At 35.0% G+C, this 20939-nt stretch overlaps 1 protein-coding gene across 1 annotated transcript in view; it reads right to left on the minus strand.

The window, feature by feature from the left end:
* Window positions 1-303: 303 nt before the first annotated feature.
* AHR (aryl hydrocarbon receptor) overlaps window positions 304-20939 on the minus strand; it is a 44422-nt gene continuing 23786 nt past the window's right edge. The window contains exons 3-11 of the mRNA XM_074367385.1: window positions 17223-17326; window positions 14789-14878; window positions 12566-12689; window positions 11812-11939; window positions 10212-10414; window positions 9430-9539; window positions 8742-8883; window positions 4705-5941; window positions 304-2447 (exon numbers count right to left, since the gene is read on the minus strand). Of these exons, the coding sequence (XP_074223486.1) occupies window positions 2313-2447; window positions 4705-5941; window positions 8742-8883; window positions 9430-9539; window positions 10212-10414; window positions 11812-11939; window positions 12566-12689; window positions 14789-14878; window positions 17223-17326 (2273 nt within the window). The 3' untranslated portion in view covers window positions 304-2312. The remainder of the gene's footprint in view (window positions 2448-4704; window positions 5942-8741; window positions 8884-9429; window positions 9540-10211; window positions 10415-11811; window positions 11940-12565; window positions 12690-14788; window positions 14879-17222; window positions 17327-20939) is intronic.

Here is a 20939-nt window from a genome sequence, read left to right on the forward strand (position 1 = left end):
TATTTTAAACAAAAATGTATGTGTGGCGTATGTAAGCAGTAACATCTTGAAGGACAGAACACCCATGAGAACATTTACCTAAAATGTAGTAATACTGAAAAACACCAGTCTGTGCATGGTAATGATTGAAAGCCACATAATACATTGGAACACTGTTAAGTCTTCAGGTAAGAACAACAACCTGGCACAGGGAAACATCCACGTCCTTAAAAGTGCACATCATCTAAAAATAAATCCCTCAATATAGCAGTACACAAAGCATTCTTTTTTTGTTTGGCACTTAGCAATACAAACAAAGGTGTATTTGGTTTAATGTGATTTTATTCTTAGATAAATTTTAGTTACTTTATATAGATAAAAATATACAATATTGCTTTAAAATTTTTAAATTTTGTAAGTGTATAATTGTCACCATATTCACAATTCAAAACGACTATTTTTCCACTAAACAAGTCATCCAATAACATGTGGAAGAAACTAACAAAACTGGTTTATAGGAAGACTTTTTAATGGTTTAAATGTAAAAATGGACTATTAATCTAGACCACTGATCTAAATTTTTAGTGATACTGCATGCTGGAAACAAATCATGAAATGTTTTAGACAAATTTGTTTTTTCAACACTTAAACTGCATTTTCAGTCAAAATTTTGAACCTATGGAAGCATAGAGCTGACATATTTTGTCTGAAGCCACTTTTTTTTTTTTTAGTAAGTTAATGTATATAAAAGAAAATGGTATATTTTAATAATACATTGCAGTTTGGAATTCCATGTTTTTATACAATACATGCAAAATGTCTCTGTGCCCTTCAGATATCATATTTAAGTAAAAGAAAGGCAGATGGTGGCACTTATAAGTCAACCTGAAGATGGTAAAGTTAGTAGGGTGATTAATTTGCCTCACTGATAATAAAGGTCATTATATCATACAGACAACCTAATATTTGAAGTTAAGAGAAACTCATGGTTGTCTTTTTCTTAATACCAACTTTTAAACGCAGTTGGATTCATTATTTGCTTTCTTAAAAGGACACACTGATTATGTTATGACCCAATTATTCGTGTGTGTATATAAGGTATGCACTAGTTTTAAAGGAAAGATTGAAAATATTTTACAGATTGTTTTGTTCATTATAAAGTACATGTATTCTTCCACTCATACCAATACTTTGCACCAAACATTGCTATATTCAATCTTAACACTCCTCAAATATGAGAAAAAGAGTTTCCACTGTACTAAGAAGTGAAATTTATAAAGTCAACGTACTACATCTTAAAGGATTATAGATCTAAAACAGGTTTTAAAGAATTTATACACATTGAAATGGGTACTTTATTTAAAGAGCTAAAAATAAAGCTGCTTCTCTTCATTTTAAGTTAATAACAAGGTTGCATTTAACAGCAGATTTTCTACACTGCAACATTCAACTATCATGGTGGAGATTTTAGTAAAGATAAATGGTGGTCTATCTCTTCTGAAAACTGTTGAAATTTTAGTTCTGCTGTCTTAACATTTATATAATAATTAAAAAATAATTTGGAAAGATAGTTTACTTTTGAAATATTTCAACGTAAGGCACATGGCAACAGTAAAGTCTAGAAGCAACTAGATTATGTAATAAAGAATCTTTTCAATCATTATTTGCCCTTAACCTGAAGAAAGTGGGTGAGCAGTGCAGTTAAAACATGCCTAGATTAATTTAAAACATGACTGAATTTAAGAAATACCAATAATATTTGTGTGCAGAATGTTATTAATTTTTAAAAGAAAGAATGTTTTATATAAAATATACTCCTACAGTGTTATAGGTAGAAAAAACTGTGAGGCACTTGCATTAACAAGGAAGGAGGGGAGCACTGAAATTAGCTTTTTATAAAAGCACCAAACCACTCATTTTAACATCTGAGGTAAAAGCAGAAGCTAAAAATAAAAGGAAATAGTTCATATTTGGTATACTACTAAGAATCTAGAAGTTCAAAACTCAAAAGCATTTCATTTTTATTCAACAGAAATAATCCCAACAGAGAGAATTTTCTTATTTAAAAGTGTCCTGTGTTCTATGGTTTTACTTCAGAATAATGTACAATACAGACGGTATTTCACTCCTTCGTGGCAGCATCCTTTCTGTTTTAATGACGGTAGTATACATAATTTTGATATTTAAGTCCTTTTATAAAAACATTAAAATTTGGTTTGGCATAACAGGGAGAACATACTTCAGGGCCTCCTGTGAACTCGCTGATGTCCAAAGCTGGCCGTTTCATCACTCTGATGTTTGACATGCTAATTGAATCAAAAACCAAGGTGAAGTTACAGGAATCCACTGGACGTCCAATCAGGGAAAGGCCTGGCCTCTGACGGGTGAAGGTGGGTGGCCGTCTGAGTGTTATTTATGCTAGGTAATTGAGCTGGAGAGGTTTCATTTAAAACTCCTCCATTCTGAAACTGAAAACAAACACAGCAATGCAACTTATTAGAACATACCCTTTCAAGTATCTTAAGCCATTAACTATATTAAAAATGTATTTTAAAAATCTTCATCAGGCATTTTGTTAACTTCAAATTCCTTTACTGATGCTACATTTTAAATCATTTGAGGAAGACATAGTGAACACTATGTATTAGTTGCATTTATGACCTTTCAGTTTCTCCATTAGATGGTAGAGGTGAGTAATATCAATGAATTGCCTTTGGTTGGGATAAGTATGGATGGATCAGAGAGTGCCAGTCATGAATCACGGTTATTAATGATATTCTCTGTCATAAGCGGGTTTGCACTGACCAGATTTTACCTCAGTAAGTTCTAATTAATTATGTTCAAGACTACTATACTGGACTACAGATAACCTAAGACTTTCCCAAAAGAGGTAAGTTCTGTTGTACAAGAGGTTTCTTAATATTCCTAAAATATTATACCATGGGTATGATTTCTAGAACCAATTTTTTATTGGTAATATGCTTTTAATTAGTAAGTACTAAAATTACTGTCCTAATCACCAAATTAAAAATAAGAACAAGCATTTTATTTTGCTAATAATCTTCTTACAATGAAATTAGTCTGATTCCCGTAACTGCTTCTCAAAGGGGAGAAAGACACAGGGACACAGGTGGTGCTGTGGGGTTTGTGCAGAGTTTATAGTGCCTCTTATATTTTAATACTTGTTAGTGAAGGTAATGAATTATAATCATACCCTTAATTGCTCTAAATAAAATCTGCCTTCCCAAAGCCTATGTAATAACATTAGGCTTCAGGAATCAGAAGATTACTTCCAAACTTCCTTGACTTTTCAAAGGGAAGGTACTATTTGCCCAGAGAATGATAGGTTTTGAATAAATTACTCTCATCAGTGGTAATACAATGCATGTGTTGCAGCAATTCACTTTAAATATATTGTCAAAAGCAGTGCTGTCCAACAGAAATAGAATGTGAGCCACAGATTTTAATTCTTTTAATTTTAACAATTCGCTGGGGGAATATATTAACAACTAGAATTCGTATTATTCATAAAGAAGTAATACGAAGCAGTGGGGATGACAGCACTGGAAAGAATTAGTGCTAATGCAGGCCCTGCTCAAAATGTAATTTTACGTAATGAACTTTCCTGCAGTTGACTGTCCCCATGCTTATTCTACAGCCATGCTGGGAGACAGACAGTGGCTGGATATTAAATTTTAATGTAACTGAAGACTATCAGGAATGAGGGTAAGAAAAACTTTCACAGCCAGTTTCTATTAAAGAGCTCATATATAGTTAGACAAACTGAATGTCTGGAAAAGGCCAGAAGGAACAGTTTACAAAATATTAACTTGAATCTTTTCACTATTATACACAGTCAACAATAGACCTGAACTTTCAATCAGAATTTGCTTCAAAACTAAACTGACATATACTTTAAAACGAACCAAGTATTTTCTAATGGAAAAGTGTAGATGCAAAAATGATATATACTGTTAGATGGCCACAGAGAGCCAGCTCTCATCAGCAAGCACTTTTAAGTTGACTTGATGCTAGACGAGTCTGGATGATAGATTCAAATATTAGGAAAGATATAACCTCAAGGTTGAGTCCCATGATGGAAACCCAGCTGAAGAATGTCAGGAAAAAAACCCCATTTTACCTTAAAGGCTAAAACAAGGATCTGGCAGATCACAAGGAGGGGTTGCCAGAGGAGGAGCCAGGACTGAATTCCAGAGATGAGCTAGGACGAAAGTACATCTATACTGATTTTAACTCGATTTCAACAGAAATATAAAAATATTGAATTTCTTTGTTGTATACCTGAAACTAATTGTAAATCAATTAAATGTCAAAAATGGAGGCTTGAAGAAGTTACTTTTAAAACTTCAAATCTTTTGAATTCTGAATTTTTAAGAATCAAGAAAATATTATTCTAGATTTTTAACTAATTTCACCTGGTAACTTAAAGACAAAGACATATTCATGTTGCTTTAGTCCTTGATTTCTCCCTCCTTTGTGTTTCAGGTAGGTATGATACTTGTATTAGTAACATGCTGGAAAAGTCCTGGCCAATAAAAAACAAAACACACACAAAAGTAGGCACAGATATAATTAAAAACGCTCTCATATGAATGCTACCGATAATAGATTAAAATCAGTCACTGGCATAAAAAAAATTTGTAACATATTTATAATGTACAGAGACTCAATGAAAGGGTTTATGTGATTTGCTAAAACCCTTACCTTGTTTAAAAATGCCTCTGGGCCTGGCAGCGAGGGGTCGTACTGCATGGGGGCCACGTGGCTGTGCTGAGGCTCTGGCTGGCACTGGTACATGGACACAGCCCCGGCGTAACATGTCTGAGGAGTCACTACGGCTGACTGGGGATTTAGTCCATGCTTTTGGTTTTCTGGAACTTGTAAACATGTGAGAAAATCTTCTAAATTAGAAGTAGCAGTAGGGTACGGGGTTGGTTCAAAATTCCCCATGGGAAAGTCTAACTGTGTGCCTTTGGAATGTGGTGGCAATACAGACTGGTTACAGGGAATGAAGTTCTGTGTATAAGGCATAGTATCCATCTCAGATTTATAGGGAAAGTCTTGACTGGTCCCAGGTAAGTCTGAAAAGATATCATACTGCTGCAGGTCCTGTTGAGGACAAGTAAAAGGCACAGACTGGTCAGAGTTCCAATTTGCAAACATGCCGTTAACTTGCATGTGCTTCATTTTCTGGCACAGCTGCTGCGGCTCCACTGCTGTGAGCTTCTGCTGGTGCTGGAGCTGCTGTTCCAGCTGCAGCTGCTCCTGTACCATGCAGCTTGCGTTCAGAGCCACGGGTTGGGGCTGATGGAAACTTGAGCACCCGAAGGTAGGCTTATTTAAAGAATCTTCTACGTAGGTCAGAATTTCATCTGTTAAGTCAATATCATCTCCGAAGTCATTTTCCTCCGAAAAGTCAGTTTGGAAAAACTCATTCTCTTGCATGTGTTTGATATCTTCAAAATCAATGCCTAGGCGTTGCATAATGCTGTATAAGTCACTATTTCTGTTATCTGGAAAGAGCCCTGCATGATCTCCAGAGAGGCTCAGGTTCATTTCCTGAGACTGACCAACTGGCTCATGTTTCAGATTATCACTCCCTACTGGTGCAACACTGTTTTGCCAGTTACTGCATTCATTCACAGATTGATTGAAAAAATTTCTTTTGAAAGATGTACTACTTGAAGCAGGACAGAGATAAATAGACTCGTCTTGTTGCATCATGGCACTCAGCAGGGAGCTGGGATTGAGGGAATCCTTACTTAGAGTTGACTGGGTAGCAGATTCTTTTCCACTAGCACCATGTTTAGTCCTTATTGGTAGTGGATCCATCATGGGAGGAAAAGGGTTACTTATCTCATATAAAACGGCTTCTCCAGTGGTAAACAAAAAAGGCAACTGCATATTTCGTTTTTGTAAATGCTCTGTTCCTTCTTCATCTCTAAAATTGTGTGTAAGAAGTTTTGCATATATATTAGGAAGAGCCATATCATAAACATTTCAAGTAAAATATTAAAAAAAAACAGCAAGCAAAGTACATCATAATTCAGTCTGATAGCAGGAACATGACGTTTGAGAGAAACTTTTCTGATGACAAGTACTTAATCATGTAAATTTGTCTAATTTGAATTTCACACTCAGGTTCCATCCCTACCTAAAATCCTGCAGAAAAAAATTCTAATGGGGATAAAGATCCAAATATAAAAACAAGGCATGTCAACACAAAACCCAGAAGCTCTAAAGGAAGACTGCCATACGAAAATAAAGAATTCGTAAATCAAGGTAAGGCATGGAGAAATTGTCAAATTAGTTTCACATATACTACATATAGTGTGTGTGTGTATATAATTAACATTCATATCAGGTAGAGCTTCCGTGGATCTAAGAGGCAAACAACTCAACAGAAAAATAGGCCAAGCAGTATGAACTTGCAATTCACAAAAGAAAAATGTCCTATAAAGATATAAAAAGATGTCCTGCCTCAGTAGTAATAAGAAAGTGAAACAAATACCCTCTTAATAACAGAACAAGCGGGAAAAAAAAATCAAATGTATAAAAACACCACAAACCAGACCACTGATACTATACACACTACAGAACACATTCCTGACAAGAGCACATGGGCTGTTTTACCAACACTGGCCATTAGATCATAAAATAAGCCACCACAAATTTCAAAGGACTGAAATCCTTCAGAGACTGTTCTCTAACTTCAGTGGAATCAAGCTAAAAATCAGTTAACAAACAACTAGAAACTCCCCTAATATCAGAAAATGCGTAACACTGTATTTCTAAATAATTCATAAGTCAAAATAACTATTAGCAAATATTTTCAATTGATAAAAGAGCATTGTAAAGTCATATTTAAAGGGAAATTGATAGCTTAACCATATACATTAAAAAATAAAAAGTTAGGAAAAAACCCTAATTATACCTTCAGAGTAGAAGGAAATAATCATGAGTAGACACACAAGGGATAACAAATGTACAAATAAAATTAATGACCTTCTAGTAATAGTGATTAAAAGAGGGCACAGATTTCTAATGGAAATGAAATCTTTTTTAAAAGAACATCAGTATAGAACTTAGAGTAAAAAGAAAATAAGAGCATCAAGGAGAGAAATCACATCATGTTAACGATGGCAGAGGAAGTATTTGATAAAATTCAACACCCACTCATGATAAGAGAAGGGAAGCTTTATATCTAAAAGAAAAAAAACCAATATTTACAAAAATAACAGAACACTACTACAAACATCATACTCAGTGGTCAAATATTAAAGGCTTTTTCCATTCTTAAGATTGGGAATAAGACAGAAATGAGTTATTATTTACATTATATTTTACTGAGGGCCTAGCTAGTGCAATAAAAGAATAAAAAAAACTGTCTAAAGGTTAAAAAGAAAAAAATTATTTGCAAAGATGGTATACAGTAGAAAATCTTAAAATCTACAGACACCAAGGGGGAAGGGTATAGCTCAGTGGTAGAGTGCATGCCTAGCATGCAAGCATGCATGAGGTCCTGGGTTCAATCCCCAGTACCTCCATTAAATAAATTAAATAAATAAACCAACCAACCTGATTACCCACCCCCCAAATCGACAGACACCTTATTAGAATTAATAAGTGAATTTTAGTAAGGTCACTGAGTGCAAACCAGTATTAAAAAATCACCTAGTTCTATATATGAAAAATTACAATGAATATATATATTATATATGTATTTCAAATATATTTCAAACATCACAGAACATCAAATATCTAGAAATAAAATGAATAAAAGATGTATAAGACTCAAATAAGACAAATATAATCCATTGCATGCATGTGCCCATGTCTTTATCTCAGTAGTGTACCCACAAACACATATTCACCGTGTTCACGGGTTGGGGGATTTAATATTACAAAGAAACCACAGTTTCAATGCAGTGGCAATTCCCAATAGATTTTTCTGGTGGGAATTGACAATTGATTTCTAAAATATAAGGAAAAGGTAAAGAAGAACCTAAAGAAGTTTTTCTTCAAGGAGATCAAGAACAAAAATCCTAAACAAACAAGATGGAGGGCATACACTCAGACATCAAGACATATCAAGATACAGAATAATTAAGACAATGTACTGCTGGCATAAAACAGACAACGGGGCCATCAGAACCCAGAAATCTACCACACACAGAATCCTCTGAAATGCAGTGCAGTGGGGAAAAGATGACCTTTTCAAAAAATCATCTTTTTTCAGTAAATGTTACTAGTCAATTGGGTGTCCATAAAAGGGGGGAAAAATTAATCCTGATCCTTACCTTCCAAGCTGCATACAAAAAAATAATTCTCTAGAGTGGAGAAAACATTGGCAATACAAATACTTAACAAAATACGGATTTCCAGATACATAAAAAACGTATAAATTCACTGTTTGCTTAGCAAACGTATGCTAAACAAAGCACTGTTCTATTTTTATTTTACAGATGGCACTAGCATTTCATCTTCCCTTCATTTACCCAGGATCAATCCTCGGCATTTGCTCTGCTTGCCTGCTACTTACTCAGTTTTTTCAATAAGGTTTGTCAATTCTGTTGTCTCAGTGTTGTTTACCTATACCTTCTTCTTTCTATATTACCTTTTCCATTTTTATTTCCAGAGTAAATTCTCCTGGAATTTATTTTTACGTTTTCATGTAAGAGGACTTATAACCCAAGGGGTTCCTAACAAAAACAGGAAACATTCTAGGTCTTTGTACTTACGTTAGCGGTCTCTGGGTTGCAATGATATAATCTGGCCTTCCATTTTTATAAACTAAGCGTGCGTTTGACTGTACCCAAGCCCATCGATTGTCTTTCGTAAGAAGCCTGAACACTACCATTCCACTCTCTCCAGTCTTAATCACTGAAATAAAATTTAAAAATTAAATTATTAAGCCCAAGATCATCACAATAAAGAAAATCTCTGAAACAAAGCCCTACTGAAATATTTCTGGATGTAATTCACGTATCACCAAAGAAGATAAATATATTGACAACTTTTAAACACAGCATTACAATGCATCAAAACAGTTCTTCAGCATTGTTATTTCTTCCCATTTCAAACTAAATTGTTTATGTAAATTGCTAAAAGAAAGATTAAGTCAGACAACTCTAGTAACATGTGAAACTAGAGAGAGAGAGTATAGAGGTTGAGGGGAAAATTATTTTCTGTGTAAAAAGGGAACATTTCCTACAGCTTAACATTTTACTATACAATTTTAAAGTATAAACTGTAATAACAGATATATGAATTGAAACTGCCATAAAAAAATTGGGGAAAATGGTCACGTTCATACTAAGTAAAATACTATAATCGCATGTGGCAGCTGTGGAGCAGTTAAGTAATAAACTGAGACGTATACTAGAGCATATGCCGTTTTTTCAGACACGTTCAGAAGGAACAACTCACTGCGGATATGGTACTCAGCGCAGTACAGCATGTCCGCAGCGTGAATAAACTGATACCCTGATCCTCTCATGCGCAGCTCTGCTTCCGTGTAGCCTAAAACGATTTTTCCTCTATTTAAAAGGCAAAACAAGAATGAAATTAAAATTGAACGTAATTGGAAGTACCCAACATATATTCACTGGTTATATGCTATTTTCTGCACTTTGTTGACATTCAAAATTTCACACTAGCAGGTAGAAGCATTTCTGTTACTGTTTTCTTTTGCTGGTAGCTGCAAATGTCAGTTTTAGACTATTTCCTCCTCCCAAATAAAGACTGAAAATTATAAATCAATCTAACTGGGCAGATTATACAGATGAAACACAAAATCTTTAATTAAATTCTAGAATCGATTTTGAGCCACAGTTTCTCAAACCTGTTTGCATTCCCGTATAGGAAGGAGAAAAACAGTAATATGCTTTGGTCACTAAGCTTCCAGGGCTTAAAGCCAGTTTGTACACTTAAAAAATGTAAAACAAGCCAACAATCAGTGTCATCAGGATACTGAATCTTAATCATCAGCTCTATGATACAGACACTGGCAAGTACTGTAAAAAATTATAAAGTCCTAAGATATTTGTGAACGTGTTGACATTTTAAAATGCTATGCTAAAAAGTATGAAATAACAATAGCTACTATAATAATAAACTATTATAATCTACACTCTGGTTTACATGCTAAGACAGACCTGCTGCAACAAAATATACATTTGGTGAAATAAAACTCAGAAAGTTTCACTTACTTGGCATCACAACCAGTGGGCGTAAAGTCTAGTTTGTGTTTGGTTCTAAAGATGAAATTTTTGTTGCGGATTTCGAGTATGGATGGTGGCTGAAGCGGAGTAGCTATTGCAAACAAAGCCAACTGAGGCGGAAGTACTGATCCGTCTTTCCCCTTCTTGTTCTGTCCATGAAGATACTTTAACCTCCCTTGGAAATTCATGGCCTTAAAAAACCATAAACAGTTCATTAAAATTAATGCTTTAAAATGGTTCCTTCTAAATTGTGGCCATTTCCAGTGTTGCTGATAATTCCATAAAAGTTCCTGAGGCTGACAAATGCTACTTTAATTCCTTTCTCCACAGGAAGCCCATTAAAACTGTCCTGGAAGGTAGTATGAGGACTGTCCTCAAGGGACTGGTAAGTGACCCACTCCTTGCTTTTCAGCAGTCACAACAGGAAGACCTACGGAGTCTTCTGAGCCTGCAGCTGCCCTGCTATCCATGCCTAGCCCTGCTTCGTGCACACCAGACACTCAAAATGTGTTTCCTGAATGAACTAACAGTGATAAAGTCCTCAAATACAGATTAATTTTCAAACAAACATGAGCTATATTCCATAGCTCAGAGTATATTTCATAACTCATGGTAATAGAGCTAAAACACAATTTTTAAAGAAAACACTAAAATGAATCATAAAATCATACAAAGAACGTAGAACTCTATTAAAGAATATTCTTAGAAGACAGAGGAAACGAAGACAATTTAAACGTGACCATGATCAACTTAAATTGCTTAAAACATTATTAACCAGGCCAAGGGATAATTCTGGCATCAATATGATAGCAGCACAAGGAAGAAAAGGCCCAATGACACAAAGAAGTTCTACCTCAAATACACACTGACTGATCATCAGTACTAGGAAAACGATCTTAAAGCACAGTATTAACTCAGCAAAATTATCTTCAGATATAAATGTAACAACTAAAATCATTGTTTACTGATGCTTAAGATTTGATCATGTTTCAAATCCCTGATAATTCACAAAAGTAATACGCAAAATGCTTTGTATTTTCTTCTGTGCCTGTGGAGCGCACTACCTTATGGATACAGACAACTGAGAGGCCGGAACACCTGCACTCTTCACGTCCTGCTTAAATTACTCCCTGGTTATCCTAACTCAGGAGTTCACACTATACAACAGTGTCTCATACCACACAAGGATTCCGCAATCATGAATATACAACCATTTTCTATATGGCAGTTATTCTAGCCATGTGAAAAAGGCCATGATAATTTTTCTGCCTAGCAGGCATCACATCCAAAAGTAATAAGCATTCTCCTGTTAAAAGAGGGCTACGTAATTCTCTATCTTATACCTAAAAAGTCCTAAAAAGGGCAGTATACAGGGTTTCATTTCATTTCACTCAGTCTTCGTTACTGCATCCTAAAAGAGAGATTTTGAGTTATAAAAGATATTTTAAAAAATCTAAAAAGATTTTTGAAGTTACTTTCCTTTATTAAATTATTTAATAAAGTAGATTTTTATAAACCAAACTCTAATATAATCAAATTAAACTGATTTCACTTTTCTTTTTTAGTTTCTAAAACTTTGGCACCTTACCAGAAAACCAGATGAATTATCCAGGAGACACCTTAGTCGGCAAATGAAGCACCTCTCCATTAAAGAGTTTTCTGGAGGAAGCTGGTCGGGGTCATAATAGCCACCTGGCTGTGGGAGGCCATTAGCTTCTATAGAAATAACAGCAACACAAATTGACTTTCCATTTTGCTATAAAATTAAGTATTTGAGAATAGCTAAAATTTGTTAATTTCTAAACAAGTCTGAATACAAAAAAAAATCACTTAAGTTAATGAAGAGAAATTAAAACTTACTATTTTACTACATAGAACTTTACCTATTCAGTTGGTTTTTGTTTCTACTGACTATCACTGTCAACAATTTGTTATTTCCTAATGCCTTTTTTCTTTTTAACACTTTCACAGACATGGGAAAACACTGCTAGCATGGAAAATATTTTTTATCCTTGCACATGCTAGTCTGCTTTTATATTTGGTGCATTTAAACACAGAACAATTTATACACAATTATTAACCTTGTACATTCCTTTCCTTCTTTCACAACAGATTCAGAGTTATTTTATAAAATATATTACTGAGTCTATGATAAAGGCCGTCATCTGTTAAGATATTCCATAGGTCACCAGGCTCTGTGTGATGTGGCTCAGGTCTACGGCTACAGATTTCTGTCTTTTCCCTTCTTCCCAACCTTTACTATGGAGTTCTGTGCCCCTAAAGGTTCTCTGCCTCCTTTGACAGAATTATATCAAACAATCCCCAATGCTAAACATTCTTACCATCGATTCTTTGCCCAGAGTCCGGACACTGTGAAGGATTTAATGCCCAGTGCAGCTGGCGCTGAAATTCAGCTCGGTCTTCAGTATGGATAAGTTCATACACACTCTGATGGATGACATCAGACTAAAGAAAAAAGATACAAGGAAATTAATAAGAAGTACTGATTTTAGGGAAATGTGGCTTACTAATTTTAAAACCTAGCTAGGTTAGTGGATGCTTGTTAGTGATGATGGATGCATGCCATATGATTGCAAAGCTCTCCAGGCATCCAAGATAGAAGCAACTAGAAAGAGACTAGCACAGTAACTGACAAGCTGAAAGTTATCTGCCATCACTTCCCTATGTGAACACTTTTCAGTCAAATAAGTCACCTCCCCGTTCCTTAACTGCAATCCATTAAGTTCTGCTGATTTTTACCCATTTATTGATCTTTCAATATCATCCAGTTACACTTAACTTCTCTAAGCTTCACAGTAATACACGTTTCCCTAACCACTCTCTAATGATTTTCTTTATATGAAATTTTTACTTCTAGTAGATTCCATAGGGTAAGGGATGATGCTTTTACCAGGTCAGAATTGTTCCTCCACCTCCGGCCTCTCAGCATTTACTAAAGTGCTGAGCCCATAGCCCTTAAACCAGAATTGTTCTTTTTTATTGTAACTCATGGCAAGAAATACATCTTCCATCAATTATCTGTGTTTGTGTGTGTATACATACACACATGGGAAAAAGCTTCACCGAACCCCTCTTTTATGTGTGACAATACTGTGTATTCTGTTTCATTTTAAGCAACTATAAAGAATGATTGATGGTGATCCATTGTGTCAATTTCACCACCAATGAGTCACAACCTGTAGTTTTAAAAATGGTGCCATAAACCACCACCGATGTCAGATATGAATGTTTTCTTAATGAATATCCATGTTATGTGTACACATGAAGAAAAACAGCTTGGGAAACACCTAATCTTTCTGACTTCTTAACTGTTATGAATCATATCAAACAATGATTAAGCTAGTTATATAATTAAGTTTCAAAAAAGCTTTTCCATGGACATTAGTATATTTTATTTAAGTTTCAAGAAGACTGAAAAAGGCTTTGTAGCACAGCCAGATTCTACCATTTAGCTGTCTAGACTTAAATCTCTCTATGAACTTAATCTTCTAGTATTAAGACATCTCTACACCACCCAGTAAACAACTTCCAGAATTATCATCTGAAATACAGGCAGAAGCGTATACACTCCTTTAAAAAAAAACACGCAGTGGCTTCCACTGTGTTTATAACATAACTTCAGCTTAAGTCTGTGTGACAGTGTAGACGGTGCTAGTCAAACCAGCAGTCTTGGCGTTACCTGTGAGCTTGTCAGAAATGCAAATATGGACCCACTCTGACCTACTGAACCAGATCATCTGGGAACAAGGCCCATCAATTTTATGAAGTTTGATCCGTTTCTTCAGGTGCTTCTTATGCACATCAGAATATAAGACTTACCGACACATAAGAGTAGCTAGCCTACAAGTGTACTTACAAACTATTCTCAAGTCATATTGGATGCTCCTGTCCAATATGCTAATGCCTTCCTACCCCATTTATTCACCATACACTCAGTAGCATTAAACCAGATACACTCACCTCTTTAAAGGCCTTCAAGCCTACTGCCTACAGTACTTCTTGCTTTTCTTCTCTGTTCCCTCCACAACTGTCCACCCATCTAATCCTACACTTTCTTTAGATTAGCTTAAATACCAATTCCTTTAGGAAAGCTTCCATAACCCATACAAATCAGAATTAAAAGGATAAGCCATAGTATTTCACTTGTGCTTCTACAAACCACCTCATTCATTTCATAGTTGTCAGATGCCCTCCAATATCCATAACTAATTTGACAGCAAATATTCCCTTGTCTGCCAATCCAAACCCTATCTGCCCCATGCCTGAAAGTTTCCTATATGTAAGAGTTACTTGTAACTGAAAAGAGAAACATAATATCCATGAATCACACATACCTTTAAGGAAATTATAATGTGGTAAATTATAAAGAGCATAAAAATATATTAGCTGCAAATATATGTATTTTTTATTCTATAGCATATATATTTTCATTATATTTTATATATAGAAAGTATCACTTCTGTCCCGGAAGTGTAAAAAATAAAAAGTAGAAAGTTAATTTTCTACAAAAAAATTTTGTAATGACCTAAGAAAAATATACTTACCTGCTGAAACCCCAGGTAATCTTGTATAGTAGAAGAAGCATAAAAGACCAAAGCATCTGTAGTGACAACCAGCACAAAGCCATTCAGAGCCTAAAAGGAAAAAGGTTACAAAATTAATAAGGTGAAAAAAATTAATGTAATTAAATAATACTGTCACCCATAAATACTGACTCTTGTTAAGGCTGTTCCTTTTACTGATGAAAAATCTTCAAAATGGTGACAGTTACTACACCCCACAAATGCAGAAACCCCACATCCCCCAGTAGTGAGAACAATCTATTCACACCGTTTGATCTGGCCAAAGAAGAGCTTGGAGCTTAATTTAATACTAGGTCATAGTAACTTTTATAGAATATTGATTTCTTCTTTGTACTTTAGATTTCCTGTTTTAAATATATTGTACGTGTTTTTTAAACATAAATTGTATAAACAGCATTTACTGTAATCTGTCACACTGCTTTTTAAAGGATGTAGTGTGTTAAGATGCTGATTAGAACCATAAGAGAAATTTAATAGGAGAAAATCTCTGTGCAAAGACAGTTTAAGCACTGGTGGAGTCTGAAATCTGGATACTCTCAAAGTATAATACATTTAAAAACTTTTTATGATAAAACAAATATACAAATGTACTATACATAAAATACTTAAAATATACATGTAATGCAAATATATACATGTAAGACAAGTATACAGTAAGTGTAGTCCATTTAAATTTAATATAATTACTAATATATTTAGGTTTAAAGCTATCATTTTGTTATTTCTATTTGTTTCACCTGTAGTCTATTGCTGTTTCTTTCCATTTTGCCTGCTTTCCGCCAATTATTTTTTGACTTTTTCTTTCCTTATTTTAGTTTAGAAATTATACTCTCTAATCCTTTTATTCAAGTCTAATGTTAATATCTATGTACTCTAATAAAGGTATTTAGATTACCTCACACATTAGTTGTTACCACATATTTTCATTCTAAAGCACTCAGTATTTCCTGTTTGAGTTCAGTTCAGTGCTTACTCTACTCTTTGCTACGTCGTCTTGGTTAAACCCTTCTGAAACTCTTCTTCGTGTAAAAGGAGATGTGGTGTGGTTTAGAAATAAGAACCCTACAGTTTGGAGTCAGAATTCGGACTGGACTCCTCTTTCTGTTTCTTACTTGTCTGTGTGGCTTTGTTATTTACTCCTTGTAGCTTTAGTGTCGTTTGAAAAATAGGGGCTTTATCAGATGAATACGACGACTATGTCTCACATGTACCTCAGTGCCTGGTACAGAGCCGGCACTCAGTTAATGCAGGGGCCATGCTTTGTGCACTAGAAAGAAGTACATAAATGATAGGAAGTAGCTTATTCAACACTTAATAATTACATACCAAATAGGACACATGCTAAGGACTGTGATTCAGAAATTAACAAGACATTGCCCTGTGCTAATGATGCTCCCAGTCTGGCAGATACCTCATTGTTCGACGAGGTACAGAAATACAGTGGCTGTCTTCTTTTCGCTCTAATTCCTTTCACCTTCAAGATCCTTGGTCTATATTACACTTCTGAGAACTAGATTACAAAGACAACAAACAGCACCTACTATATAAAAGCCACTTTTCTAAAGGATTTTTATGTATTCAAGTAGCAATCCAGTGAGGTCAGTGCCAAACTAAGTTATTCACTCAGTTCACTGGGTAGAACTGAAAACTATTACGTAATAGTAGTAGCACAGATTATAGCACACATCTTCATTCTACCTTTCTTAACAAAATACGTACCTGAGAATCAAGCATCATACATATCCAAGAGAAAGAAATAGAGAAAAAAAAAGATTCAAGGGGGAGGGTACAGCTCAGTGGTAGAGTGCACGCCTACCATGCACAAGGTCCTAGGTTCAATCGCCAGTACCTCCATTAAAATAAATTAATATAAACCTAATTACCTCTTTGAAAACAGATTTCAAATACTTTTACAGACAAATCTTTTACTAGAAACTCTCCAGTATTAAAGCATGACAATAGGGCTTACAGTTACTGAAAAATCTACTGCACGTTAAGTCACACAAGCTGCTAAAAGAAAACAGTTACAAGAAAACAATGAAAAACAAAGTTCAGGTTAAGAACAATTTCAAACTACTAAATAAAACTATTTTAATAGAGATATATTCCTAAAAAGTAAGTAAATCCAATGTCTTAAATGAGAACCTTTAAAATAATCTAGGAGTCCTTACTATTTAAAGAAATGCAACAGGGGAAGTGACAACTAGACCTCTAATAAATCTGCTCCATACAATTCCACTTTTTCATGTACTTGCATTAAACCACCATTGCAGGTCTGATGAAAGTGGCATGAAACACTCAGTGAGCCCTAAATAAACTGGAAATAACGAAAAGACTGTTAATTTCCCATTTACCATTGTTCCAATGATAAGAAACCATGTTTACTACAACTTACCTGTAGTAAGAATTCTCCTTCCTGCAAGTTCAGGCTGTCTCTGAATTTTGTTCTACAGTTATCCTGGACTCCATTTCTGTCAGCTGGGGAGGACTTCAATGCAACTACGAAAAAAAAAAAAAAGGGAAAAATAATGATACGGTAGTTAGTTTTTAAAATAAGCAATTTCAAATAGCTATAATAAAAAACCTCTATGCACCAAAGAGACAATCTGAAAAATTCGTATCCACTGGTACTACAATGACTAAGTAAAGAATTCTTTGCCAATGGGTGGTTTCCAAAGTCAGCTGACAGATTCTCAAAAACAATTTTTGATGAGTTCATGAAATGATTTTCGGCCTATAACTTAAGGGGTTTCAAAGAATTACACAACACTGCTAAACATTCCCCGGGGTCCTATTTATTTTTGAGAACTAGGTTCCTCAGAACATAACCTACAATATTTTTAATATCTATATACATTCTAAACTAGTGGTGGTGAGGAGAAAGAAGTAACCAAATGCTTTATTAAGAAGTGTATTTCCACTAGATTTAGGATCCTCTTGTCTAGTTCTAGGGTAAAAAAATTGTTAGTATATTATTATCAAGTTCATATTGATAAAACACTTCATGGAGAATTAACATCTTTATGATGTTGAGTCAATCCATCCAAGAACATGTATGTTTTCCCATTTGTTCAAGTCTGTATTTCTTGCCCCACTAGAATGTTTTAAAGTTGTCCATAAAAACATTTTTTCATGTGTATTTTCATGTTTGTTCCTAGGTATTACCTCTGGTAAAGTGGCTTCTCTTCCCTAATGATTTTCTAAATACCTGTGGGCTGTACACAGGAGAGCCTGCGGCATGGCGGGTGGGATGCTTAGTGGCAGGCAGCACGCTGTAGTGCCGTATCTCCCCCTCACTGTGTGCGTGCGTGCGTGCGTGTGTATTCATAATCTGGGAGGCAGCTCAGCTGAACAGAAATAATAATAGCTACCATTTACTTAGCATTTTTCCAAGCACTCTCAAATATTTTCTCAGTTAAAACGTGTGGATATTGGTATCTGATGGAACTGAGTTGAAATCTCAGCTCTGCCATTTACTAAGCGTGTGAGCATTTTGCGCCTGTCTCCTAATACGTGAGGGGATAACTGAAAAAACAAACACCACAAAACCATCCTGCAGGGCTGTTGTGAAAGATAATCAGAATATATGTGATGTTCCTGGCACAGAGCAGCTCAATATCAGTTCAATAAATGGCAGCTCTGATTATGAGCAGTATTTCCCAGAGCTCATGGATTTCCCTTCTTTATCAAGTATACCTTTCAGATACTGTTATAATACCTTTCTATTTTTTTTTATCTTTTTTAAACCTGTGATATTTAAATAAGAGAAGCCATTAATCAAAATCAACTTTGACATTCCTTTTAAGATTTCTTATTTCATTAGATTTTTATGTGCTAAAGATAATCTGGTTTGGTGAAAAACTGGAGATTTATTAATAATCAGATTTTCTCTCAGTTTGAGCAAAGCATCACATACAAAACATTTTCATGTTTGAAGTATATTTTCTGGTAAATCACCAGTGCTTGTGTCACACTGGAATCTTATGCCAAGTTCTTGTCTTTACACAACTTGAAACATTATCTCTTTGAAAGAAGAGGCCAAAAGCCTGGCCTCTGAATATAACAACTCCAAAAGGCCACAAAACAGATTTCCTTAGGCCAAAAAATAGTTTGAGATAAATTAACTGATCTAACAGTTAACCAAGACCAAAGGAAAGGCTTAATCTTTTCTTGCTGAAAGTTAAGGGACAGAGAGGCCTTTCCTCCCTTTCTACCCTGTAGGTTTTGTTGTTTGCTTTCCAGGGGCCAGATTTGCTTGAATACATTAAAATCTCAATGCCAGGGTTAACTACACTCTTCTACTTTTCCAGCAGCTCCAGTGTAAGGCACAATTTATGAGTTACAAGAAATATCAGTAAGATTTGCTATTAAAAAGAAAACAACAAAACCTAAACCCTTACATTATGGAAGAAGCAAAGCCATCCTAAAAATGTATATATATTAACAGTGTCAAATTTTAAAAGTCTAAATTTTCTTACTAAGAATCTTTTAAAATTAACTTTTAATCAATGGAATTGATGTCACTTCTCACTAGGGTTATTAGACCACTGAGAAGCTAAATAAGAAATAAAAGCCCACTCATCTCAGAGTAGTTTACAATTTGTTTCTGGCCTTGTACTGGGGATAAATTAGCCAATGCAATTAGACACTAGACAGCATCTGCCTTTAAGTAGGGCATATAAATAAGCTATGAAAATAAAGAATGAGAAAAGAATGTCAAAAATATTCAGGGTGGAATTTAAAGTATTAGAGGAACCCGAAAGAGAGAAAAAGAACAAATTCTTTGTAAACAATAATGCTTACAATTCTAAATGTTGGAGGGACAATACTTAATATGGATAACTATTGCTTACGTTGGAAGAGTGGTAAGTGCATTCTGGGAAGGGATCACTGGAGGGTTCTTCCAAAAATAAATAAGTACTCCTGCTGCTGTCATGTTGAAGGTTAATAATCAGTTCAGGGTTTAAGTAAATACTGCACAAAGGTGAGTCCAAGAAGGGTGTGCTCCCTTCCCGTTCCCATCTAAAAAACACTAGTATGACTTTTTAGAAAACTTCTTCTATGTCCTAGCCACTTGACCCAAACTGTGTAATTTCTGCCCTTCTATGGAGTGTGGCCTCTATTTCTTGATCTCATACCTGCTACCTCGCCCTTCTTAAAATTACTAGAAGATGTATTAATGAGCACTACTCACTTTCGCATACATATTTCTTGCCTCGATTGGAAAGCAACAGAAGAGTAAGAAGATGATGTGGGGAGATGACCCTACCATCTGACTGGCTTTAAATAATTTTCTTGGTAATGATATACGACACTCAGAGGTCACACTGTATGCCAAGCAGTTTCCATGTACTGTAATTTATTTAATCTTCATAATAGCTCTGAGACTGGCATTACTGCCCTTTCACTATATTAGGAAACTGAGACTTAGAGAGGTTAAGAAGCTTTCCCAAGGTTACAGCTTTAAGTGGTAGAGCCTAGACAAAAATCCAGGTAGTGTGATCCTAAGTGTGTGAACTATTATTAACCACCTACTTGACATTTCCCCCATGCTAAGCTGCCTTTGACTTTCAGTTTCCTTATCTTTAGATAAATGATACCTCTGGAGACAAATTCTTATGAGAACTAAAATAACATGTAGAGTACCTAGCAAATGCCTGAATCTGTAACGGACAATCTACAGGCTGAGTTTACACACCCTCAAACCACTGTGGAAAGCTGACATTGAAAGTTGCACACCAGGGATATCTGAGTGTTTTCTCATCTCTAAACAGGGAACATTAATGAGTGTCTAACAGGACTGCTATGATGTCTATACAACAATCTGAAGGTACTTAGAATCTATGAATTGTCGTGAAAATTATATGCACAGTCAAATGCATAAGGCACCAGTGGAATTAAATACACAGCAGTTCACAGAAGCTAAATATAATATCTGAAAATAAGTCACGTGCTGATTCTGCTATTTTGGAAACATTTGCTTTACTGAATAGACATTTGTTAAAATCCCCCCTCCATCTGCAGGAAGAGCACACCTTCCATAGTGTAAGGATCTGACTTTGAGTATTCAGTGGAATTTTAAGATAATAAATCATCAGAGTATTCAACTATT

The sequence above is a fragment of the Camelus bactrianus genome, chromosome 7 (assembly GCF_048773025.1).
Source record: "Camelus bactrianus isolate YW-2024 breed Bactrian camel chromosome 7, ASM4877302v1, whole genome shotgun sequence".
NCBI lineage: Eukaryota > Metazoa > Chordata > Mammalia > Artiodactyla > Camelidae > Camelus > Camelus bactrianus.